Source organism: Desmodus rotundus, chromosome 3 (genome assembly GCF_022682495.2).
Source record: "Desmodus rotundus isolate HL8 chromosome 3, HLdesRot8A.1, whole genome shotgun sequence".
Lineage (NCBI taxonomy): Eukaryota > Metazoa > Chordata > Mammalia > Chiroptera > Phyllostomidae > Desmodus > Desmodus rotundus.
The window spans coordinates 136,190,602-136,216,574 of record NC_071389.1 but is presented as its reverse complement, the minus strand read 5'-3'; the positions used below and the strand labels follow the sequence as shown (position 1 = coordinate 136,216,574).

Sequence of the window (25,973 nt, the reverse complement as noted above, 5' to 3'; positions counted from 1 at the left end):
AGCAGTAAGAGGACTGCCCAGATGCCAGTTGTTAACTTGCAGGATGACCTTGGCCAAGTCCTTCTCCCTCTGCGCCTCAAATTCCTTATGCAAAAAGTGGAAATAAAATTCTTAATGACCTCAAAGGGGCATTTACAAAGCCTAGGTCATAAAGGGAGTGGAAAGCATTTTGGCAAGGGTAAATACTTAATTCCGGGAATGGAAATGCTGTATTAAATCATCCAGATCAATGCCTGGAGACTGAAGGGTTTCTTGCTAACCTATTTCCAAGAGCTCCCCTTAGTTTAGCTTGAAAATTACTTACCTGGAGAAAGGGGGTCAGTCCTTTTCATGGAACAACCACAGGGACCACTGACCTTGCTGTGAAAAAAATGATTTCAATACCGAGTGCACATCGTCCTAGGCTTAATTTTTTCCATTATTCCTAATCACACTCACCTTGCGATACCTTTTCTTATTTTCTTTGCAGCCACTTTAAATAATTGCAAGTACTTAGCAATCTCCTACCTCACTCATTTATTTTTACCACACATATTTCTTTTATAAGCACAGCAAATGTTCATTATGCAAAATTTGATATTGGCAAGTTGATGGTTTTTATGTCATTATTTGATGAAGACAGAAATGTTGTCTCAGGCCTTTTTGTGCTTCAGAATAATCCCAGGCCCGAGAAGGGTTATTGTGAGAGGCCCGGTCCCCAAGTGCTGGGGCGGCTCAGAAGGAAGGGGCTTGGAATGTGAGTCAGGCTGCTGGCGTCCTTAGAAGGGTTAAATATCTATCCGGGTCAGTGCCTCTCAAACTTGAATGGAAAAACAAATCACCTGGCATGTCTTCTTAAACTGCAGATGGGGTCCTGAGGTTCTAGGGAGCTGCCTACCGTCTGTGGCGAGCTCCCATTTGAGGCTACGGCAGCGTTCTGGAGACCACGTATTGAGTAGCAAGGATCTAGACTGGGAGGGTCTTTCAAAGCCTGGTTCAAGGTTCACCCAAAAGGTATTTGTTAATGAGCGCTAATTTTTGAGAACTACTGTGCTAGCTCAGTGATGCTCAGCCTCGCTTTCCATTTGAATGATCTGTGGGAAATTAAACGACACACGATGCCAGGGTGTCATTTCAGAGTGCTTGAATCAGAATGACTGAGAGTGTAGCTAGGTTTGGAGTAGCATTTAAAGCTCCCAGGTGACTAAAACTCCACTAGGGGGACTTGTTTGGGACAGCTGCTTGAGCGTCAGTGTATATTTAGCTGAGTACTCCAGGGTGCTGGCCTGGTCTTCGGTTTCCCTTGATTTAAACTGAGAGAGGAAAGGCGTGTGTCCAGCAGCTACTTCTGAGTGCTAGGGTTGCCAGATTTAGCAAATAAATATATAGAATGCTCAAGTTAAATTTTAATTTCAGGTAAACAACAAATAATAATTTTATCTTAGAAGTATGCCCCAAATATTGCACAAGTGTTTGGTATTTTATCTGGTAACCTTACCCTGGCTTCAGTCCAGAGCAAATGGAATGCGTGCCTGTGATTGCTCATGCAGCCAGAATCCCTGTTTTATTTTGCCAGTCCACAGTTCAGTCCTGGAAGCTCTGGATTGCCCACAATGTTTGTGTAATCACCGCCACACTAGGCTAATGAGGCATGATGAGTAAATCACTCTCTCGCATGCCTGGAAAAGGTGCAGGTGTTTGCTGAGGAGACAATTGAGATTCTTCAGGAAGCCCAGCAGATTATGATGCTGTTACCATGGTGTCCGGTTTGGCAGGAACTGGGGAACAGATGCTGTGCTTTTCACATGACTCTTTTCCTTTTGTCACGGCCTGCTTTCTTCTGGAGCAACAGAGGTGCTTGGATGTCTTCAGTTTAACCATCCTAGGTTGCTCGGTACCAGTGAATATTGAAACTTGTCCTCTGTAGCTGGATCAGACATACCCTCTGCATCACAAATCCCCTATTGGTCACAGACCCACTTGTGAATGTGGTAACTATGGTCACAAAATTTTGTATATACACATTGTAATACTCATAAGGTTCATGTGCAAGCCTGCCTATGAGCCTCAGTTTAAAAACTCCCAGTTCCTAGCAAAAGGAGGAACATGCAAGCTGCTAGGGCAGGAAACTTCATTTCCGCAGGGTGTTTGGGTGATCTGAGAGTACTCTGTCTCTCTCTGTTAGTAAATCTCTTGTCCCTCCTGAGAGAAAGGCTGCTGGCAATGGTAGCTCTTCATTTCCACCCAGCAGACATTCCTGTGAAGACTTCTGGCCGGAAGGCCACTTCTCCTTCAGCCGGGAAACAGAGTGGAACGATATTCTATGAGTTTGAGTTCCTGCGGGACAGCCCACCTTGCAGAAGTATCTGAGGGGCAGCAGAGGTGGGCTGGCCTGTGGGGGTCTGTGCTGGCTCTCCTCTCAGAGCCCCTGTCCCCAGCGGCGGTCTTCTTGTCTGGCCCCCCTTCTCAGAGTGGCCACCGCTTCCTTGTTGTCTTTCGGGGCTGCAGCAGTAGGAAGTTAAGTTGAAACAACTCCCTCTGGGCTTCCAGCAGTTTGAAGACACAACCCTGGAGAGAACTGATTGTCTGAAAGTACCTGAAGAGAAAGAAAACGGAAAGCCTGTTGACAAGAGGAGATTCTTGAGTAAACCAACAAGTTTTCTCAGAAGGATTCCACATGAGTGAAGAATGGCACACAGGATATTTAATTTCCCAAGTGTTATGATGATGGATAGAAATCCTGAAGTTGCTAAGGCTCCCCGGAGTCATAGGAACCCAGAGCAGAATGGAACTAACCTCCTATCCTGTGCATGAGTCCCTTATAATTGATTTTGCATTGCGGGCCTATATTCATAAAATACGGTGAAACCTCTTTAAGTTATACTAATTTGGGGATTTGATAATTACTGTGAATGATGGAGTCTTTAATAAATGCCCATTTATTGATCATTTACACAAGGCAATTAAATTTAGGTTAACTTACCAAATAACCAGGTGAAAGGGACCTGTTTTAATGAAAAGGATAATATTAACTTGTGTTGAAGATCTTACATGTAAATGAAAACCAGCTGATGTCGTTCACTGTATCTACTTAACTAGGCCCTTCTGCCTACATAGCGGGAAGGGCAACTGTAGCCTGACCTCCCGCACCCCCCAAATTAGCGCAGGCGCAGTGTAATGAGGTTTTGCTGCCAGCACACTCGCTTCGGCCTGCGTCATCAAGGTGGTCGCACGGGGATAAAAATTTACACTTGAATCGAATACACCCCGCCGCTGTGGTTTCTTTTAGGCCTTCTGCAGTAATTTTTTGGCACTCTGTTAAATCACTTAATCTCTTTTCTGTTTAAGGGATTTAAGGACAATGTCTATCGACAGAGAAGAAAGTATTTTGTGGATGTGGCCATGAGTTATAAATAGTAAGTACTTGTATAACTGTTTCTACAAATTGTCGCTGGCTAGTTAGAAAAAACACATGCTGTGTTTAACACACCTGTCTTCCCTTCACTCGCACTCTGCTGAAGGCAGACCCGAACCATTGCAAACGCTCCCCGACTCTGCAGCCCACAGTGCTGTTCGACACCAGGAACAATTGTAGAAGAACGAGACCTGCGGGCCATGCCCAGTGCCGCGTTCTCACCACTGTGTCCGCAGCTCCGCCAGGGCAAGGAGCCGTTTCTGTACGCGCTGCAGGGCCCAGAAAATGTACTTTAATTTTACTTTTGATTTGACTTTTCAGTAATCTCCTTCAGTGTCTAGCTTCCCCAATGGAAGGAGAGAATTCAGCAAGAAGGGCAAAAGGGCTCAGTAAGCAGCCTTAATGAAAAGAAATGTGTTTGCTTTATGTGAGAAGCAAAGCTTCCTAAAATCTGGAACATTTATGGAAGAGCCTCACACCAGTCCTGAATTAGGGTTGGTATGAAATCGGAGGACCTCCGGACTGGGGTGAGGACTGTGCGTTGTGCGCGGTGCTGAGCGGCAGTGACAGGATGTTTGCGACCGGCAACGATGCAGTGTGTCCACTGCAGCCACGTCTAAAAAACGGTGTGAGCGTAAGGCCTCGGTTTATTCTGCTTCCACTAATAGAACTTATAGACCATCACGGTGCTACCTTTACTTTGTCTGGTATGTGACCAGCCATATAAATCTTGTCGTCAGAAGAAAATATAAATCCATGACTGGTAGGAAAGCTTCTTTCTTATTCTAGTGGATTTTAGGTGAGAAACTTGACTGTCCTGAGGAGCAAATTTGTCTTTGGTGTTTTCCTCAGTGTTTTCCTCCCTCCCCTCCCCCCCCCTCCCCTCCCTCCCTTCCTTCCTTCCAAATATGACATACAGGTGCTTAAAGCAAAATGAGAGGGTTTCCTATCATACCTCCGATGGGGCCACTTGTAATTACCCTTGATGCTTTGGTTATCTTCCTTTCCTTCTCCTAAGCCCCACCCATCCTTCATTCTTTCTCTACTGGTTTTAATCCTGAAAACTAGGACTACTTGGCACATGCTTTTCTGCATGTGTCTATTCCATTCTCATATTCTCAGCTGCACACAACTTCTTGACTCTTTTGAGACTACTGTAACTTTCTACCCCTCACAATGTCAGCGTGCGTGTGGCTTGTGCTGGCCCAAGCCCAACCTCATGCCCCCTTTGACCCTCGGCACCACCGTTTCTAACCCCACCTTTGAGTGTTTCCCAGTCAAATTGTGAAGGTAGCACTCTGATGGCCCGGGCTCACTTTTTCACATCAGGCCCTGGCAAGTGGTTGTGAATGTTCAGATTAGCTCCCCTTGGTTCACAGCCCCTCCCTGTGGAATCGGGCCATGCCTGTACCGATGGCTCCTTAGAAGGGGTGTGGGTGGGATGTGCCTTTGGGACCTGTGGGTACCTGTGCTTGGCAGAGCCTTTTCCTTTAGATAAGGTAGATAAAAATGTATTTTATATGTAGATGCTATATTTAATGTATTATACATGAGCAATATATACATGTATGTGTGTGGTATATAAAGAATTTTGTTAGAGTAGCGATCAAGGAACTAGCTCTGTTTCCAACAGAGCGCAGAAACTAGACAAAGGCAAGCTGATATTGATGACACTAATAGAATTAGTATAAATGAGTTAACCAGTTTTAAGAAGAATTGATATGGGGAGTCTTTTTGCTTTAAGGAAAACATGCTTCTATAGAGAGGGGAGGAAAAGAGCACACAGTTGATATAGAGGGGAAAGCTCTCAAAGTATTAACAAGTTTGCATTTGCCATTTTCCCATAGCTAAAGAGGGACATGGAGGTGTGGTATCTGTGGGAAACAAAAGTAAAAGTTGGAGGTTGGAAATGGTGGAGATTTTACACAAAGGAGGGTTGGATGCAGCTGCAGCGTTCCAGGGTCTGGCCCCAGTTTACAGAGCTGGGGGGAGGGCGGTGTCGGGGGAGCAGGCTTGAGGGCCTGGCCCTCCCTAAGAGAGCAGGTGGCTGAGGTAGACAGGACACCGGCAATTCTTCATTTTACAGGGAGAAGCTACGCTCATGCAACTTACAGTCTCCCTGTTATGATACCAGAGAGGCCAGATTATAACCTCAAGGTTATTCAGTGGTTATACAGTCAAAGCAGCTAAGACAGTTTGGGATACAAGGCCCTATAACCCTCTCTCCTGGCCAGTGCTGAGTCCAGCTGACTATTACCAAAGTGAATAAAAACTGAGACACGGGAGCCAGACAATCTGGGGTTTGGGGCTGACTCCACTGTTTCCTACATGGGTGATCAGCATCACGGAGTCCCCACTTTTTCATCTGGGAAGTATGTCTAACAATGGGACCCATCTCACGGGGTTATAGTAAGGATTGCAAAAGAGAATGCATGGCTGTGCTTCATAGTGCCTGGCACATGATTGGTGATCATAACTGTCAGTCATTATTACATCCTCTCCCCTTTTCCTTTTCCACAGACTGTCTTCAGTTTCCAGCTGACCTATGTTTAATTCTTTAGCTGTATTTAAAAAAAAAATTTTTTTTTACTCTGGTTTCTTTTCAGATCATATAAATCTTTCACCTTTTTAAAAATATATTTTATTTTATTAAAATTTTTTATTGTATATTTTCCATTACCTTTTAGTCCCCTTATAACCCCTCCTAGCAATCCCCACACTGTTGTCCATGTCCATGAGTCCTTTTTCCTTTTGCTCAGTCCCTCCACCATCTAACATCCCCCGACTAGCTGTCATCTGCTCTCCATCTATGAGTCTGCCCACATTTTTCTTGTTAGTTCAGTTTGTTCATTGGATTCCACATATGAGTGAAATCAAATGGTATTTGTCTTTCTCTGTGTGGCTTATTTCACTTAGCATAATGTTCTCCAGGTCCATCCATGCTGTTGCAAAGGGTAAACTGTTCTAAGGCCAAGTTCTCTTCCATTGTGTAAGTGTCCCATAGTTGTTTTATCCACTCATGTACTGATGGACACTTGGGCTGCTTCCATATCTTGGTGACTGTAATAATGATGTAATGAACATAAGGGTGCTTATGTTCTTTTGAATTAGTGTTTTAGGTTCCTTTGGATATATTCCCAGAAGTGCGATCATTGGGTCAAAAGGCAGAACTATTTTTAATTTTTTGGGATATCTCCATACTGCTTTCCACAGTGGCTGGACAAGCCTGCATTCCCACCAAAGGTACAAAAAGGTTCCCTTTCTAGCACTTGTTATTTGTTGATTTATTGATGATTCCTATTCTGATCAGTGTGAGGTGATATCTCATTGTGGTTTTAATTTGCATTTCTTTGATGATTAGTGACATTGAGCATCTTTTCATATGTCTATTGACCATCTGAATGTTCTCTTTGGAGAAGTATCTATTTACATCCTTTGCCTATTTTTAAACTGGATTTGTGTGTGTGTGTGTGTGTGTGTGTCTGTTGAGTTTTATAAGTTCTTTATAAATTTTGGGTATTAATCTTGTATCAGATGTATCAGTGAATATGTTCTCCCATTCTGTGGGTTGTCTTTTTATTTTGTTGATGGTTTTCTTTGCTGTGCAAAAACCTTTAAGTTTCATGTAGTTCCACTTTTTTATTTTTTCTTTTGTTTCCCTTGCCTGAGGTGATATAGCAGATAAAATATTGCTAGGAGCAAAGTCCGAGATTTTACTGCCTATGTTTTCTTCTAGGATTTTATGGTTTCAGGTCTAAAGTTTAAGTCCTTGATCCATTTGAGTGTATTCCTGTGTGTGGTATAAGAATGTGGTTTAGGTACATTTTTCTGCACTTATCTATCTGTCCAATTTCCCCAGCATCATTTATTGAATAAACTATTGTGCTCCCTTCCTTTGCCAAATATTTATTAACTATAAAGTTGTGGGTTTATTTCTGGGCTCTCTTTTCTGTTCTCTTGATCTATGTGTCTGTTTTTATGCCAGTACCATGCTGTTTTGATTACTATGGCCTTATAGTATGGTTTGATATTAGGTAGCGTGATTCCTCCAACTCTGTTCTCCTTTCTCAGGATTGCTGTTGCTATGTGGGCCCTTTTGTGGTTCCATATACATTTTTGAAATATTTGTTCTAGTTCTATGAAATACATCATTGGAATCCAATAGGAATTCTGTTGAATCTATAGATTGCTTTGGGTAGTATGGACATTTCAATGATGTTAATTCTTCCTATCCCTAGACATGATATATACTTCCACTTACTTGTATTTTCTTCAGTGTCTCATAATTGTCCAAGTACTGGTATTTTACATCCTTAGTTAACTATATTCCTAGGTATTTTATTTTTACTTTTTTGATTCAGTTGTAAATGGGATGGTTTTCTCAGTTTCCCTTTCTGATAGTTCATTATAGGTGTGTAAAAATGCAACTGATTTTTGGATATTAATTTTGTATCCTGCTACTTTGTTGAATTCTCTTAGCAGTGTTACTAGTTTCTAGGTGGGATATTTAGGTTTGTCTATGTACAGTATCATGTCATGTGCAATTAACAACAGTTTTACTTGTTCCTTTCCAATTTGGGTGTATTTTATTAACTCTTCTTGTCTGATTGCTGTGGCTAGGACTACCAGTACTACCTTGAATATATAGTGAAAGCAAACACTCTGTCTCGTTCCTGATCTTGAGGAAAATGCTTTTAGTTTTTCCCCATTGAGTATGATGTTGGCTGTGTGTTTGTCATATGTGGACTTTAATATGTTGATGGATGTTCCCTCTATTCCCACTTTGGTGAGAGTTTTTATCATAAGTGTGTGCTAAATTTCATCAAATGCTCTTTCTGCATCATTTGATAAGATCATATGATTTTTATCATTCATTTGTTTATGTGGTGTTGCAGATACTGTGCTAACCCTGCATCCCAGGAATAAATCCCACTGATCATGCTCTATGACCTTTTCAATGTATTGCTAGATTTGGTTGGTTGAGGAATTTTGCATCTATGTTCATTGGGGATATTGGCGTATAATTTTCTTTCTTCGCAGTGTCTTTATCTGGTTTTAGATTTAGGATAATGCTGGCCTGGTAAAATGAGCTTGGGAGTCTTCTCTCCTCTTGACATTTTTGGAATAATGCCGACTGGCTCTGGCCCTGGAATCACACTTCACACAGTGGTCTGTACCCTAAAATTATGAACATGCTAAAAGGGTATTTATTTATTTATTTATTTATTAGCTCTAATCCATCTGGAATTTCCCTTTGAAATAATCAAAATGCTATTTCAGATAAAAACAAGCAAAATATGCTAGTGGACACAAAAAAGCACCTATTATAAGATTCTATTGATAGGAAACTTCCAGAATAGGAAAAGGGGCAGAGACAGGAAGTAGGTGAAGTGTTGCCAGGGTCAGGAGGAGTGGGGAGTGAGCACTTCTGGTCCAGGGTCTCCCTTTGGGGTGATGGGAGCATCCTGCAGCTAGTTAGTGGTGGTGATACTTGCACAGCCTGGTGAACTTATGTCATGCTCAGGAATGGCACAGTTTTAAAATATAAACAATAACTTTTATTTATTACTTATAATGAATCATGACATGGAAAAATGAAGGATAAAAAAAGAAAAAAGAAACAAATGCAAGAAAAAACACCCAAAGAGTCCTAAATAATAAAATTAAAAAAACAAAACAATGAATCATGCCATAGAGTAAAGAAAAACATAGCAATAAATGCAAATAAAAGAAAAAGGTCAAAGAATGAAGGTAAAACAAATTCAACAGGTTCAACTTTCCCAACACCTTTTATTAAATAGACTATCTTTAGCCCATTGTATGTGCTTGCTTCTTCTGTCAATTATTAATTGACTGTAAAGGTGTCAGTTTATTTCTGGGGTCTAAATTCTGTTCCATTGATCTATGTGTCTGGTTTTATGCCAGTACCATGCTGTTTTGATTACCATGGTCTTATAGTACAGTTTGATATTAGGTAGCGTGATTCCTCCAACGTTGTTCTTTTTTCTCAGGATTGCTGTTGCTATGTGTGGCCTTTTGTGGTTCCATATACATTTTTGAAATATTTGTTCTTGTTCTGTGAATTATGTCATCAGAGTCTTGAAAGGAATTGTGTTGAATCTATAGATTGCTTTGGGTAGGATGGACATTTTAATTATGTTAATTCTTCCTATCCATGAACATGGTGCCTACTTCCACTTATTTGTATCTTCTTCAGTGTCTTACAATTTTCTGAGTGTAGGTCTTTTACATCCTTGGTTAGGTTTATTTATAGATATTTTATTCTTTTTGTAGCAATTGTGAATGGGATTGTTTTTATAATTTCCCTTTCTGTTAGTTTGTTACAGGCATATAAAAATGCAACTGGTTTTTGGATATTAATTTTGTATCCTGCTACTTTGCTGAATTCATTTACCAGTTCTAGTAGTTTCTTGGTGGAATCTTTGGTGTTCTCTATGTACAGTATCATGTCCTCTGCAAAGACAGTTTTATAACTTTCTCTTTGCTGCCATCTAACAAATACTATAGTTCAAATGTCCCTGGAAGTAATGCTTGGAATAAAACTCCTTCAGTTTCCCACTTAAAGACTATTGTATATACTGATACTTTTTGTCTGAACAACATCCTTCTTCATGGAGAGAATTTTAAAGGAAATTTTATTGATAATGCTATTACACATGTCCCATTTTTTCCTCCCCTTTATCTCCCTCTACCCTTTACCCTCCTACCCTCCAGCGTTCCCCCCACCCATAGTTCATGTCTATGGGTTGTACATATAAGTTCTTTGGCTTCTCCATTTCCTATAGTATCCTTAACCTCTCTCAGTCTATTTTGTGCTTACAAATTATGCTTCTTATTCCCAGTACCTTTTCCCCCATGCTCTCCCCTCCCCCTCCCCACTGATAACCCTCCATGTGATCTCCATTTCTGTGATTTTGTTCCTGTTCTAGTTGTTTGCTTAGTTTGCTTTTGTTTTTCTTTTTGTATTTTAGGTTCAGGTGCTGATAGCTGTAAGTTTGTTATAATTTTACTGTTCATAGTTTTGATCATCTTCTTTTTCTCAGATAAGTTCCTTTAACATTTCATATAGTAAGGGCTTGGTGATGATGAACTCCTTTAGTTTACCTTATCTGGGAAGCATTTTATCTGCCCTCACATTCTAAATGATAGCTTTGCCGGATACAGTAATCTTGGATGTAGGTCCTTGCCTTTCATGACTTTGAATACTTCTTTCCAGCCCCTTCTTGACTGCAAGGTTTCTTTTGAGAAATCAGCTGATAGTGTTATGGGAACTCCTTTGTAGATAACTCCTTTCCTCTTGCGGTAGAGTTCTGGCCAAGATGGAGGCATAGGTAGAAACACTTGGCTTCCTTGCACAATCAAAAGAAGGATAATGACCAATATAAAAACAAAAAGCAAAAGACCCAGAATTGCCAAAAAATCAAACTTTATGGAAGTCCAACAACCAAGGAGTTAAAGAACAAACATTCATCCAGACTGGTAGGAGGGGTGGAGATGGAAAGCTGGTGTGGAGAGGATGCACGGCAAGGCAACGGACCCGGCGGGCAAAGTGGTGGCTGGTGGATGGGATTTCCCCCATTCGTGAGTGGATAAGCCAGGAGGAACAACTGGGGAGCAAGAAAGACCATGCAACCCACAGTTACAGCATGAGGAAATAAAGCCTCAAAACCTCTGGCTGTAAAAACCTGTGGGGTTTGCAACAGCGGGAGAAACTCCCAGTCTCAGAGGAGAGTCCTTTGGAGAGTCCATGGGATCCTAGAACATACACAAGCCCACCCATCTGGGAATCAGCACCTGAAAAGGCACAATCAGCTTGTGGGAAGTGAGGGAAGTGCTGAGTGTGGGGTGAGAGCCGAGCAAGTGGTATTGTTCCCTCTCTGACCCCTCCCCCACATACAGCATTTTATTTCCCCACTCTGGAACACTGGGTTGCCTGGTTTGTCTCACTCCCCAGTTGTTCCTCCCAGCTTATCTGCATGTGAATGTGGGGACTGCCTCATCTGTCAGCTGCCTCCTCGTCCTGTGTCCTTGCCACCCTGGCTTCTTCGCCATCCTGGCTTCCTGTCTCCACCTCTCCTACCAGTCTTGATGTATGTTTCTTCTTTGATTCCTTGGTTGTTGGAGTTCCATACAGTTCAATTTTCTGGCAGTTCTAGTTGTTTTTTGTTTTTAATTTGGTTGTTATCCCTCTTTTGGTTGTGTGAGGAAACGAAACGTATCTACCTACATCTCCATCTTGGCTGGAAGCTCCTAAAATACATCTCTTTGTGGAGAGATTTCAAAGAAAGTAATCATATTCCCATTTGTGTGTGTGTGTGGGGGGCAGTTGCCAAAATACTTGTGGTAATAGGTTGACAGTTGCCTCGGGTGCTTCTTGTCAGTGGACAGAGTGAGGAAGGTGCCTACCAGGAGTGCTTACATCTGGAAAACATGAAGTGGAGACTCGTAGAATGTGAGAGAAAAGGGTCATTTCTTAATGTCCTTCATGCCATCATCTGTGGCTTCTGTAGGTATGAGTTTGAGGATCGATGAGGGGTAGCCATTTTTGTGTGTAAAAATACATGTGTATTCACAAGCTGAGGGGGGTGTCCTGCTGCTGGGGGGTGGGTCACAGGTCCTAACAAGTCCCAAGAGGGCCTGGGTCATCTTCTCCAGTTTGCCATGCAGTCAGTAAGGGTAGCTTTTATTAAAAAAAAAAAAACAAAAAACTACAGTTTCTCATTGAAAAAGCTCTTTTTCTAGTGCCAATGACTTTCTGAGTGAGCAAAGGAAAATGATGTCAACACAATAATTACTTAAAATAAGCCCATTTGAGTCATTTCTGGCAGTGTGCTAGGGTCTGATTTCCAAGCCAGAGCTTGACTCACTGGTGTAAGTGCAGATTATTTGAAATCAGGGTGGTCCTGAAAAATCTGGCCTGTGAGGTCCCTGCAAAGGTCATTTGGTGGTAAAGTTAGAGACCATTCCGACACAAGAAGACCAATTTAATCCCTGTTAATATTTCATTAAGGTGTTCAGGACACTGAAAAGAAGTCAAATATGTGGTCAGAAATATAGACAAAGATGGAGTAGAGATGTTTTGGGGTTACTGTTGGTATTGGCAGGATGTAATCTGAGGTGTCTAAAGGGAAAGAGAAGGAAAATATATGAAATACAGAATAATATCTATTGAAACCATGTCCAGGAAGCCCTCTGGGGAATTTGTAATGAACACTGTGATAGTCTTAAGGGATAAGGCAGGGGGGAAGAATCAACACACGCAGAGAAAATGAAACTATTCCACTCTATGATGAGAAAACAGCAGGCTCAAAGTCTGTGTAACCATGAACCTGAAAGAGGAGAGGGAATGAGGGCTGTGTCAGCATACTGAGAATGGTTGATAGGTGCCACTCAGGTGAGTTTCTGATTGATGACACTGGTGAGAAACATGACTGATTACCCTGAGCTCACCGCTGCCTGCAGACATGCCTGAGCTCTGCGGCCGTGAGTGTCAGGAAGACCTAATGGCCTCACCAATGACAGCAGAGGAAGCGTTCCTCAGTGCAAATATCACTCTCTATAGAAGGCCTGAGAATGAAGGCTCTGGATAGCCTGGACACTGTTTCAACACCACAGGTGAGGGATGCGGATCACAGCCTGTCCTTCCCCACCTGAATGAAAGAAATTCTAGTATAAACAAACAAAGACGTGCCCCGTGATTGGAGAATGTGAAGTGCGAATAGACCTGCAGTTGATTATTAGTGGAAGTGTGATGCTGTGGCTGTAAGGTTTGTGTGATGTTCTCCAGTTTTCTGTCATTGGCACCTTCATATTTCAACCTTGGCCTTAGCTTTCCTGCACTTCTGTGGCTTTCACAGTTGCTATATTTTTTGGGGAAAAATTAGTAATATATGTTTTTAATTGACTAGAAATAAACAGATTTTTCTTTGGGGGCCATTATAATGATCACTCCTCAACAATATGCATGCATATTTAATTTAATTATATTTGTGTGGGCGTAGTGGTAGTTATTTCAATCCGTCTTACTCTCTTGAAAAGAGGCCCCAAGCTCTGACTTTAATATGCCACTCTTGTTTATGTAAATTGATTTTGAATATTTCTGTGATTTGCTATGAATGCACTTTCTCCTGGTTGAAATTAAGGTGTACATGAACCTCCTGTTCTTCTCACGGGGCTGCTTCCTTTTTGCTCTGCTTATTTATTTTTTTAGTCCATGGAATCTGAAATGCAAATAAGTAAAAGCAAATGTCAGTGGTAAGGTAAACAAGGGAGTTTCAACATGTCATAATTTTCTTCAGTCACAGTGGGAAAACTTCCTAACTGGCCAAGGAAACTCACTTGATTTCAAATTGAGGGATCCAAGTGGTTCCTTGACATCTCTCAGCCTCAGTTTTCTCCTCGGTAAGATGAAAGATAATAGCATCGCACTGCCTCTCTCCAGGGAGTATTGTAAGGATTAGATGAAATCAATGGAGCGTTGCTATACAAAGTGCGTTACTATTAGCTTTATCAAAACAATAATCAATGACTCTAGGCCAAAAGCCTGGGGTTTAGTCAGACCCCACCCCGCTTGTAGGGCCTCTGTTACTTTCTCCAGTTTCTCTTTCAGTCTGAGAGGCAGTGTGTGGAATGGTGCAGGGGTCAGGAAGTTAGGGCTGGACTGCCTGGGGGGAATTCCAGCTTGGCCACTCAGCAGCTGAGGGACACCTGCAAGTTATTTGTCCTCACGCTTCAGTTTCCTCTTACCTGTAAAATAGGGATAACTCTACTTCTGCTTTATTGGGTTATTATAAGAATTAAATGAGCTACTATGCTACCAACAGTTAGAACAACTATTAGGAGGTGCTATATAAGTATTTGCGAATCTTCTTGTAACATTAGTTTTCTCACTTCAACCGAGCTCTCCTTTTTCTCTACCATGACGCTCTACCAGCGGTGTCCAACCTGTGGCCTGTAGGCTGCATGCGGCCCAGGATGGCTGTGAATGCAGCCCAAGACAAAGTCGTAAATTTACTGAAAACATTATGAGATTTTTTTGTGATTGCGTGTTGCAATATATTTAATGTGTGGCCCAAGACAACTCTTCTTCTTCCAGTGTGGCCCAGAGACACCAAAAGGTTGGTCACCCCTGAATCTTAAATGCCTTTTGCTTAACACCCTTGTCCACCCACCTTGACCAAGACTTTCTTTGAGCCCTGCATTCCATCTGATTTTTACACAGTATTAGTTATTTATTGCTGTGTAACAAATTACTCCCAGGCTGAGTAGCTTAAAACGGCAAACATGTATTATCTCACAGAGTTTCTCAGAGTCAGGAATTAGGGAGCAGCTTAGCTTAGTTCTGGGTCAGGGTTTCTCATGAGGCTGGAGTCAAAGTGTTTACCAGGGAAGCAGTTGTGTGAGGGCTTGACTGGAGCTGGAAGACAGGTTCCAATGTCACTTACATGGCTGTCGGCTGGAGGCCACAGTTTCTTGCAATGTGGGCCTCTCTACTGGGCTGCCTGAGTGCCCTCACAATATGACCTGGCTTCCCCCAAATCAAGTGATCCAAAGAGAACAAGGCAGAATCCACCTAACCTCAGAAGTGACATACCGCCGATCCTGGTGAATTCGATTGGTTTCATAGCCCAACCGTAACGTGCTGTGTGAGGGGCTACACCTGGGCATGGACACCAGAAGGTGAGGTTCACTGGGGACTGTCTTGGATATCAGCTAACACATACATTTAACGTACTTTTTCTTTAAGACCCACCCTGACTGCTCTACCACAGTGGGTGCTCGTGCATCACCCACAGAAAGCAGAGGTGGCACAGTGTAGCAGCACGTGGGTAGCACGGATAGGCGTTGGAGCTCGACAGAATTGAGTGTGAACTCCTCCATTTACAAGCTCTGTGGCCATGAGCATTGACACTCTCTAAGTCTCAGGGCTCTCCTCTTAACATCAGCACGTGATCTACTTGTATTACTGAGGATGAACACGTTTACAGGGCCCAGATACTGTCCATTATAAGCTGGTATTGCATCTGTGATAATGTGAATATTATTATCACGTGTTAGTAAGTTGCTAATGGTTCCTCCATTCCATATAATCATTTGTTAAGTTCATTTGAAATGAATAAAGGACTTTGAGGAGAGAATGAATTAAGGAATTTTTGACTCCATGGTTGGCTGGGTTAAAGGAGCTTTTCAAAAAATGTGTGTTTGTGTGAGTACACCTTTTAATTTCATGTGACTCATGCGCACATCTTGCTTCTTCATTCTGAAAAAGTGACCCTCTGCAAGGTCTTTCCAGGTCAGTGAGCCTCAGCTCTGGTCAGAGGGCACAGGCTGGGTTGGGCCGTGTTAGAAGCATCCCTGAGTGACTGCTGGCAATAGCACTATTCACCGTAAGTGGACCTCTTAGCTGGCTTTTTGGGGTAGTTTTATCTCCCTTTTGTTAAATTCTGGCCGTGTGCTGGACACCGTGTTAAACACATTGCTTTTGTTCTCTCATTTAACCTCACGACGAGCCTGGGAGGTAGGTGGCATTATTGTGCTGATTTTGAAGATGAGGACACTGAGGTTCAGAGACATTAAGAAACTTACTAAAGGTGATACAGCTGACTGTCACCTGCAGTTGTTAATGCTTTAATTTCTCTGAAATTGAGCAATAAGCTGAACAGTAGAACAAAAGCAAATATTTGTAGTCCTAGGTTTCTTTCCCAGATAATCAGAAGAGTTTCTGAATAAGGCCACTTTCGGGGGTTTCCAGTACCTCTCTGATAGAATCTAAGTGTCCTCAGCTCAAGAAGTCACATCTTTTTTAGGGGGATGGGTGGCTAACACTTCCACTCACTGTAGGTGTCTTCATACACAAGTTGAAAATAACAATGACACAACTAAGTGACTTGGAATTTTTGAAAAACTCATTCTCTTTACAGAATTCTCAGCATGTTTGAAATGCACTTACTACACTTAAGATTTTATGGAGCCAGAACTTAGAGCAGCCCTGTGGACTCCAAGGCTGTGTGCTGTCTCTTGCAGAGTGCTTGGGACGTCTGCCTGGGCCTGGCCGGGCAGCCCCACGTCCTCGCCCTGTGCAGTCATTGCGCTCTCCTCTCTCAGGCCCTGTGTTCTTCTCCTGCTGGAAGCCTGACCCTCGTGGGATATATTATGGATGCGAATAAACACAGCTGGGCTGAGGCTTGAAAAACAATTGCTAGAGATTTGTCTTTCTCTGGCTTTTTCTAGTTGCTAGCCTATTTATTTCTTGATTTTTTGATTTACAAAATTGCACCCTTTGTGATTCATTTGCTCTGAGGGTAGGTACACAGCTAAACAGAGACTCTAAAACAAAACAGCCCCAAATGAAGACTAGCGTATTTGAAAAGTGCAATCACCAGCCCAGCAGGCACATTCAATTGGGGTGAGCTTGTGAATATTCCACTAGCTCCGTTAGAGAGAGAATTCCATCATTCAACACAGAATGGTGGTGGGACTCTAACCTCCTCTCCGCATCAAAGCAGAGAAGGGCATTTTTTTTTTTTGCCACTTTCCCTCCCTGCCGCTTCCCCACAGCCCCAAGTACCACATATTGTCAAAATGAAGCCCTCTGGGACTGAGATTCCGTGCTCTTCAGTGCCATGCATTTTAAGGTGTTGAATAGACACAGATTATGGAATGGATGTGCCTTGGAATAAATGTATTGGGCTCCTAAGCCAGCATCTCTCTTCTCTGTTCCCTCTTTCTGGCTGGATGACTCAGCAGGAGTCAGCCCTAGGTTCACAAAGAACTGGAAGGAGATGGATGATCAGAGAAAACGGTAGGCTCCCTTGAGTCGAAGTGTTTGGCAGATATTGGGTAGAGCTGTTTGCTGCGCTGCCTCTTACCTCCCGACGCCCAGTGTTAGAAAAATTTCACAGTTGGAAGCTTTCCTGAAAGAAAGGGTTTATTGAGCCATTTGCTAGCCAGAAAAGGACCAGGTGCTGGGGCATAAAGTCTAAAGCACCGGCAGCAGGGAACTGTGGAGCAGGCGACACGCCCCTGACTTGGAGTGGATGGCGCTTTCCCACATTATGTTTTGGGGAAGAAAGATGTAAGTTGTTTTAAAAGAATTTGCATTGGCTACAGAGAAGGGGGGTGGGAAAATGTGAAGCAGAGCAGTTCTAGGATAGGTGCATAGTCTGTAAAAAGAAAACATACACTACATTTAAAAAAATTTTTTTTATTGAATTTATTGGGGTGACACTACGTAGCAAAATTACACAGGTTTCAGGTGCAGAATTCCACAGCACATCATCTGCACACTGTACTGTGTGTTCACCACCCCAAGTTAAGTCTCCTTCCATCACCATTTACCCCCCCTCTACCCTCCTTTACACCACCCCCAGCAATCACCAAACTTTTGTCCATGTCCATGAATTTTTCCTCTTGTTTTCTCAATCCCTCTACCCCCCATCCAGTCCCCCTTCCCTGACAGCTGTCAGCCTGCTCTCTATCTGTGAGTCTGTGTCTACTTTGCTTGTTAGTTCATTTTGTTCATTACATTCCACATGTAAATGAGATCATATAGTACTTGTCTTTCTCTGACTGGCTTATTTCACTTAGCATAATGCTCTCCAGTCCATCCATTCTGTTGTAAAATGTAAGATTTCCTTTTTTGCAGCTGCGTAGTATTCCGTTGTGCAGAACCATTTACTGCTTTTGACTGGTTGCAGGCCGTAGTCCTGAATGCTCATGTATAAGCAGGATGCATGCATCTAGTGGTAGGCTAATACACACCTGAAAGTTCATGCAAAACTCCCGCAAACATTCAGGACTATGAGCAGTCTTGTTAGCTGCCCCACAGCTATGAACTGGTTAACAATTCTTGTCTCTCTCTCTCTCTCTCCAGCCTGCTGTAATTTAACATAGGACATCTGAGAATTTTTCTCTCTGCGTATTGGGATTTTCCTACTTCCAGGTACCTGTGACGATATAGCTTTAGTTTGAGCTGGAGGATTACTTCCCATCGCTGAGTTTTTCCCAGGAGGCACTTGCAATTATTGCAGCTTGCAGGAAAAGAACTGGGGTGGCTCCACCTCTCCACCTTTCCAGAAATTTCTGTTGACCTTAGCATTTCTCATTTCACACGAGGAGACGTATGATTTATGGGGCCTGCTTGGTTTCAGAATGCAGCTTAAAAAAAAGCATTACTAACAGGAGTCGTGAATGCTACATTACTTATTTTAGATAGGCGAATCTTAATTGGAAACGAAACAAATAGAAGACAAAGACTGAAAGGGAAAAGTTAGGCTTCCTTAACAGGAAAAAAAAACCTTACCTGGGCAGTTGCGAATTTTTATTCTTAATGACATTTTCCTCATCAGTTTCACTGGCAGATGGTCACCTTGATGAATTGTGAGCTCGCTGTGTTGTGGGACCAAGCTTTAATTTTTTATCTTCTCTGTCTTTTTGAGAAGAGTCACTTTAGCAGGCAAATATGTCTTCTTTCCAACTGAGCTAATTTTATCCCATTTCATTATCCTCCATTGATTTGCTTTCCCAGGTTTCGAATGAAGCTGAGATCTGTGTGGCTGTCCGGGTACGTGGTGACTCCTGCGTAAACACCAGTTGTTGATAGTTTAATTTCTTTGAAATGGAGCGGTAAATTGAAAAGTAGAACAAAACCAAATATTTGTGGTACTAGGGTCATTTCCCAAATGACTAGAATAGTTTCTGAGGAAGGTCACATGAGGGGTTTTAAGAGTGCCTTTCTTGTAGAATCTAAATATCTTTTTTTGCCCAAGAGGCCACACCCTTTTATTCTTTTTAAAAAAAAATCTGCAGAGCAACTGCTGTTTGGCACAGGTTGAATCAATCAAGTTGCCAACAGGAGCAACGGAATTCAATGACTTGGGGTTTTAAACAGTTATTCTGCTCTGTACAGAATTCTCGGTATATGTGAAACACACAGTTCTTGTGAGTGTTTCAAAGACATCAGGCTTTATGGGAGAATCATTTTCATGCCAAATGTTTCTCATTACTGGAGTTCAGCTCAATGGTGGAAAGGAAGGGAGCCCGAGAGTCAGTTGCAAAGGAAAACAAAAGGGAAAATTGATTTGGAAAAGGTTTCTCCTTTTCATTTTTGGGGCTTGGTGGGTTTTTTAGATGTGCACGAATGCCTCTGTAGGGTGTCGTCTGATTATAGAGCGGCTCCCACAGCTGTGAGAAATATTGACACAGTAAGGCCCCGTGTTACTGACAAGGTCGGGTAAAGTCGCACCAAATTCGAATGTGCTTCTCAGGGAATGAGGTATGAGCTTTTTTCCTGTAAAATGATTTTCACAAACATGAAAGATTAAAATAACTCCCACACATCCTGTCCACCAGGTGAATGGATTTATATGAAAGCGCTTCTTTGTCATCTCCAGACCTACTCCCGCCCCTGCAGGGAAATGATGAAGCCTTGCCCATTTCGGTACACCCAGAGGAAGAGAGCCGCGAGTACTAGGCGTTGGCCCACGTGCTTTACAGATGATGCGTCTTGTGATCCTCTCCGTGTTGTGCCCTTGTCTTATTCCGCTCAGTCTCAAACGGGGGAAAAGAGACCGAACTCAACGCAGGATACATGTTAGGTACTCAATACCTACAAGTGAGATGTGTTGGTGAAAAGTGGGATCTCTGGAGGCAGCCTTCCTGAATCAGAGTCCCTGGTCTGCCACTTACTGGCTGAATGATAATGGGAAGATTACTATGTCTATAAGCTTCAGTTTCCTCAACCATAAAATAGGGATACAAACAGTCATTTAATCACTGTAGACAGTGAGCAGTGCGTGACATAATCCATGTCGTGTGCTGTTTTATTATTGTTACAGTTAAATGGACGAATGGGTGGGTGCATGCTATTACTAGGCCGTGAACTGTGGGGTAACTGCATTCCCTCATCCACTCCTGAAAGAGGTGGGAGCGCGGTAGTTGCTAACATTCCGTTCCTGTTGGTCAAGATGCAAGACGTATGGGTTTGAAAGTGGGCTCTAGGAGACTCTAGACCTGGGACTCTTCTTCCCAGTGGCCTGAGATTGTTGACTGCTATGGAGTTCAAACTCTTTTCTGGATTGCCTTCTTCGAGTTCCACTTCTTTGTGAGTGTTGAGCACGCACATTTCAATGGATGTTAGGCCCACTGTTGTTGCCGTTGGTATTTAATTTCATGGTAGTTTTGGCAGAAGAAAATCACTCCTCTTGAATGTGAGGAGGGCTTTCTGCAAGGTGAGAAAATGGTGGGAAGCCCTCTCCCGAGGCACAGGATGAATAAAAACAATTAATTTCCAGGAGCTAAATCTTCTTTCTCCCTGAGGCTCCCTGGGCGCAGTAGTTTATTTTCATTATGCCTGTTATAAAGGCAGCACCAATATTAACAATGGGAACAAAACAAACTCGCATTTCTGCTTTCTACCATCTGAAAGTTCCTTAGGGCCCATAGACTCATTTAGGAAAATTCATGTGCGCAAAACGCATTTGCCAAAGCAAATAAAATATGTGATCACAAATGCTCTTTACCTGACTGGCCTAGGGGACCCGCTGAAAACGAGTACGCCTGTGCCCTGACCGCTCGCTCGCGTGGCTCAGCAGACGCGCGCTGCCCAGTCTCCTCCCACAATGAGCCTTTACTGAGCCACTGGATGTCCGACAACTTGAATAATTTGAAACCTTGGTACACTCGGTTATTAAGTCGCTGTTGCGATTTCTAAGTTTCCTTTTTGAAAAATAACATTCAATCATCATGCCCTATGGCTTTGAAAATATCTTTGAAAGTCCATCGATGAGGATGCCCCGTGTAGGACACAGGTCTGTGTGTGGCGAGGTTTGGCTCTCAGGACCCTTCGGATTAGGTATGCTGCTTTCTTTCCTAGTAAAAATTCTGGCACGAGTGTGATGGGCGACAATGCCTAGGAGGCCTGCGATGAGGTAATCGGAAAAAAGAACCCCTTATTTGTAAACTGTGTAATACATAAGGGTAAATGCAGCTACCAGAAAACTTATTAAATCTCAAAGTCTTTGAACTGCTTTCTCCGTAGCAATCAAAATGTATGAAGCAGAGATGAAGCAAGATGAATACGTATCAGAGTGTCTGATGTACAAATACGATTTTGTTCAATCTTCAAATTTGTGGCTTGTTTTGGCCTGATTGGTTGATTTATTTATTCAACAAATATTATTTGCTGAGCAGGTACGTATTCCAGGCTCTGCTCTGGGTGGCAGAGGGATGAAAATGAACAAGGCAAGTAAAACCCCTGCCTTCAAGGAGCATGTATTGTAACAGGGGAATCGATTTAGTAGAATAATAATTTTAGAAATTTTACTTTTCCCCTCTAGGTATTACATGTCTGTATTTTATTATAAACTTATTGAGTGTCTTTTATGGTCTGAATTATGAAATGTAATTTTATCAGATGTGGGAGCCTTAGAATTTTCTCATGGACTCGTAGAAATTGGTAGGAAAAAATGGCATTTGCTCTCTGGTGTAACTATAAGGAATCCATCCACTCCATTCACGAGATATATACACATTTTTTCCAGTCTCAGGGACATAAGCCATCTTCCTGTTGAATACTCACTGATCCCTGGCTCTACTCTAGAGATGCCGGGCTGCAGGTACTACGATTTCACGACAGTGGTACCAACCAGCACAGCACTGGATGACATTATGGTGACTGGCACAGTAAGAGTCCTAAGGACTGATTGACATTTCGTCACACTGTCAAGCCACCTCAGTTGTGAGAAGTGTAACAAATGCTTGGTAACAAGTAATAGGAAATTTTGTGAATGATAAATATTTCTTTTTAAAAATTAAAGTGGGTCAAAATCAGGATTATTCTATAATAAGGTTAGAATAATGTCAGCCTCACTGTTGTATACTCTCACCTGCTTTCTTGGACGGGAAGGAAAGAGCACGAATTACAGACAGTTTCTTGGGAACGGTGCAGAATCAGGGAACGCATACTGAGGGCTGCAGCTGCCGCACACGGGCCTCATAATTCAGGAAGGAACGAAGGTAGAGACCTCCTGCCTTCATTTCCCAGTAATCTTTCTACAAAGGCCCCAGCCAGACCCTCAGAGGAGCTGCTAATTGCTAATGAGTTGCAGAGTAGATGGCTTTTACATTCACCTCTTCTTATTTCCCTGCTGCCACCCCCAGGTGGAAATGTCAATCAAGAGAGAAATGTCTAACATGGGTAAGGAGAGAAAAGATGAAGCAGAGATGAGAGGGGCAAGTCTACTGCAGGCAGATGAACAGCTCTTGAATAAGTAAGGCGTCTCCTGCCCCTAGGAACATGAAATAAAATAAAATAGAAAATGAGTTCATTCCTAACCATTTCTATCGGATTCACACGTCCCGCTAACCAATTCTGTTTACCTTCTGTTCTGTTCCGTCCTTGTCACTGAGGAAATCCAGATGTTTTCAGAACACAGTCTATGTTGTGCTTCAGCCAGTCTTATTATCGTGATGTATATATTATCAATTGGAGCCTGTCACATCTTCCTCCGTTGAATAGGGGAATTGCTTCCCGACGCTAGAGTTGCTCTAAAGGTAACACAAGCAGCAAAATTGCATCTCCTGTTGGGAATTCTATCAGCAAGGACTCCAGGAGGCAGCCAGGACATACCACCATAATCAAATATTTTCCAATCCTCCCCAATTTAAAATTTTAAAAAGTATGTGTAAGAAAAGTAGCTTGCTGTTGGACCTGCTGGAGGAGAAGATCAAACAAATAGTTAAATGAAAGGCAAGCATTGTTGCTTATTCATCTGGCTATACAAAGGCTCCAGCATTTCAACCTCAGTGGGGTGCATGTCCCTGGATTTCAGTGTCGAAATGTACTTGTTGAACAACTTTCTTCTAGCAAGCTCAGGACTTACAAAGAACTCTGTGTACCTGCCCCCAATTAGGTTTGTCTATGTACTTCTGACTCCCTCCTCCCTGCAGGGACAAGCACACTTTTCAGAATCCTCCTGCCTCTAGGAAGAGTGGGATTTAACCTTCCAGGCAGAAAGATGCCTCCCACAGTCTTCAGGATTTTCAAAGAATGTTTTCAGTTATCTCTGAGTGACACTGTGCACCGGAGTTTTCCCCATTGTCAAGGCCAATCCCCATCATGACCACGTTAGTCCTTTCCCTAGTACATCTTCACTGAGCCCTGGGTCCCTGTCATGTTTATAATGCCTTAGCATTTAGTGACATCTGTTTTTCTCCAGTGAATTAAAAATCTGTGAATAATAATTTTGGTAGTTGTTGAGAATTCTGGACCCCAACTAATTCCATTTAAATGGAGGAACTCCCTAGAGATCCAATGATAATGTTTACATATAATTAGTTTGCTGAGGAGTCTCATCTTGTTGGGGTTTATGCCTACGTAAAACAGTTTTATTTTCCCTACTCACTGCATTCAACTGTATTGTGTTGAATCCTACTTTCCTGCTGGGAAGCTAGTTTCTTAGCAACGTCTAATTTCCTGTCATTTTCAATTATTAGTATGATCTCATTTGGGTATTTAAGACCTAGTCCTGTTCACTTAAAAAAAGATTGATATCAAACTTGATTTAACATGTATCCTCTCTCCACCTCAGTTGTTGGTAGTTGTGTGTGTGTGCACTCCGGTTCTGAGGCACATTTTTTTTCCTTCTAGGACCTAGTTCCTCTGGAGTTGGGACTACGAGGAGGGAAGGGAGAAACTGAGGGGTTTTTACAGCGTTGTTAAAATGTCATAGGTGGGCAGGCCTTGGGCCACACTCACCCTGGTTCAGACAGTTTTCTGATGGGGTGGACTCTGTTGAAATGGTCTCTGCAGTGTTATGTATAGTTTTCTCGGGGCAAGACCATTCCCTCCACCTCCGCGCCTGCAGATATGAGCCCTGACTCCTCTTGGCCTTGTCAGTGGTCACATCGCCAACCTCTTCTTCAGGGTGGGCATGCTGTAGCTTGGGCACTCCTCATGCACCTGCCCTTCAGTGCTTCTTCCCCAAGGGTGATGCAAAGCCCAGAACATTCTTCTGCCTTCTGAGAACTGAGCACACTGGCGGGGTGGGGCTTCCCCATCTTCCTCCCAGGTATGCCACTCTGGGTCCCCTGGAAATCTCTGGATTTCCCTGGGCCCCTGGCTCCACATTCATATGAACCTCAAAGTTCAGATGACATGTGGCAAGGATCCCTTCTCCTTCCCACAGTGTGTCATACTCCTAGGCTTCCAGACATCCTTCCAGAACTGTGTCTCTACTGCTCCCCTCTGCTGGCGGCCCCAGGGACCCCTCTGCTCATGTCGTTCAGCAGGGGTCCAGACCCCACTTCTCTCAGGCATCCACAGTCCCTCTAAATGATTCTCATGGCTCAGCCTGCCCTCCTCACTCAGGGAAGGGGAAAGAACCTACCCTTTTTCTCAACCCCTGGCCTCCCCACAATCCTATGCATCTCTTATTCCCTGTTAGACTGGTGGGCGGGGTCTGGGGTGGGCAGGTTGGTCTGAGAGGACTTGGTTGGTGGTAGGGCCATTTCTGTTGCCTCTTACCAAGCCCTGCAGGGAGATGGTTGGCTCCAACTGCTGGCAGCTAGCTCTAGAATGTGGAGTAATAAAGCGACTTTAGTTTGGGACCAGAAGAGTGTTTGAGGATGCTGAAATACGTGTATTATAACATTTATCCACAGATAGACGCATAATGATGTGTGGGTGTATATCAAAGGCTTTAAAAAAGCCATGTGCAATTCACAAAACCCCACGGACCCAAAGGACAAAGAAGTGCAATATATTCTGATTTTCCCCATGAGAATAATTTTATTTTTCCAAATGTCAAATTTTAAAGTTTAGAAAAAACACACTGGAGCTCCTGCATTCCTCGCTCTCCAAGCACATGTGTCCTGTTGGGGAACCCAGAACGCGTTCCAGTCTTATCAGAAAAGTTAGATGAATAAATAAATGTGGGGGTATCGACAAAATCCTGTGACCTACAAATGCATGCTAGCGTCATGGTTACATATAATTGTACATGAGATTTTTATATATGAACACACTTACCCATAAGCCGTATTTTAGTTGGGTATGTGAAAATCAGTTGGTGTCTGGAATGCATTTGTTATTTCAGTGGTATATATTGTCCCAATCAGTTAGGACTACGGCCAGTCTTGAGCCAGACTGACTGGATGTTAAAACGGACACTATGATTTTAGGCAAATAGCTTCATCTCTCTGAACCTCAATTTCCTCATCTGTGAATGGAGATGATAACAGTGTCTACCTCAGGGAGCTGATGTGAGAATCAAATGGGTTAGTTCATATAGAAACACTCAACCTTGAAAGGCATCTGGCACTATGGTCAGCTCTCAGAGATGAGCTATTATTATATATTTGTATTAACTACATGAAAAATGGGAAATTTCTTTTCTGTATTTCAGACGTTTTAAATAGAAATTAAGTGGATAAAACTAGCCTTTACTTTGTGGTGAAGCTGATTTTTAAACATTTACCTCACAGATTACCTGGGGGTAAGGGCTAGAGTAGTAGAAATCTCTTGATATGACTGGAATCAGATTTACCTGCCATTGATCAG

General features: G+C 42.7%; 1 protein-coding gene across 1 annotated transcript in view; it reads left to right on the top strand.

Moving 5' to 3' along the window:
- The window catches only part of TPH2 (tryptophan hydroxylase 2), a 95,099-nt gene that overhangs the window by 7,646 nt on the left and 61,480 nt on the right, over window positions 1–25,973 (top strand). The window contains exon 5 of the mRNA XM_024576287.3: window positions 3,328–3,395. Within this exon, the coding sequence (XP_024432055.1) occupies window positions 3,328–3,395 (68 nt within the window). The remainder of the gene's footprint in view (window positions 1–3,327; window positions 3,396–25,973) is intronic.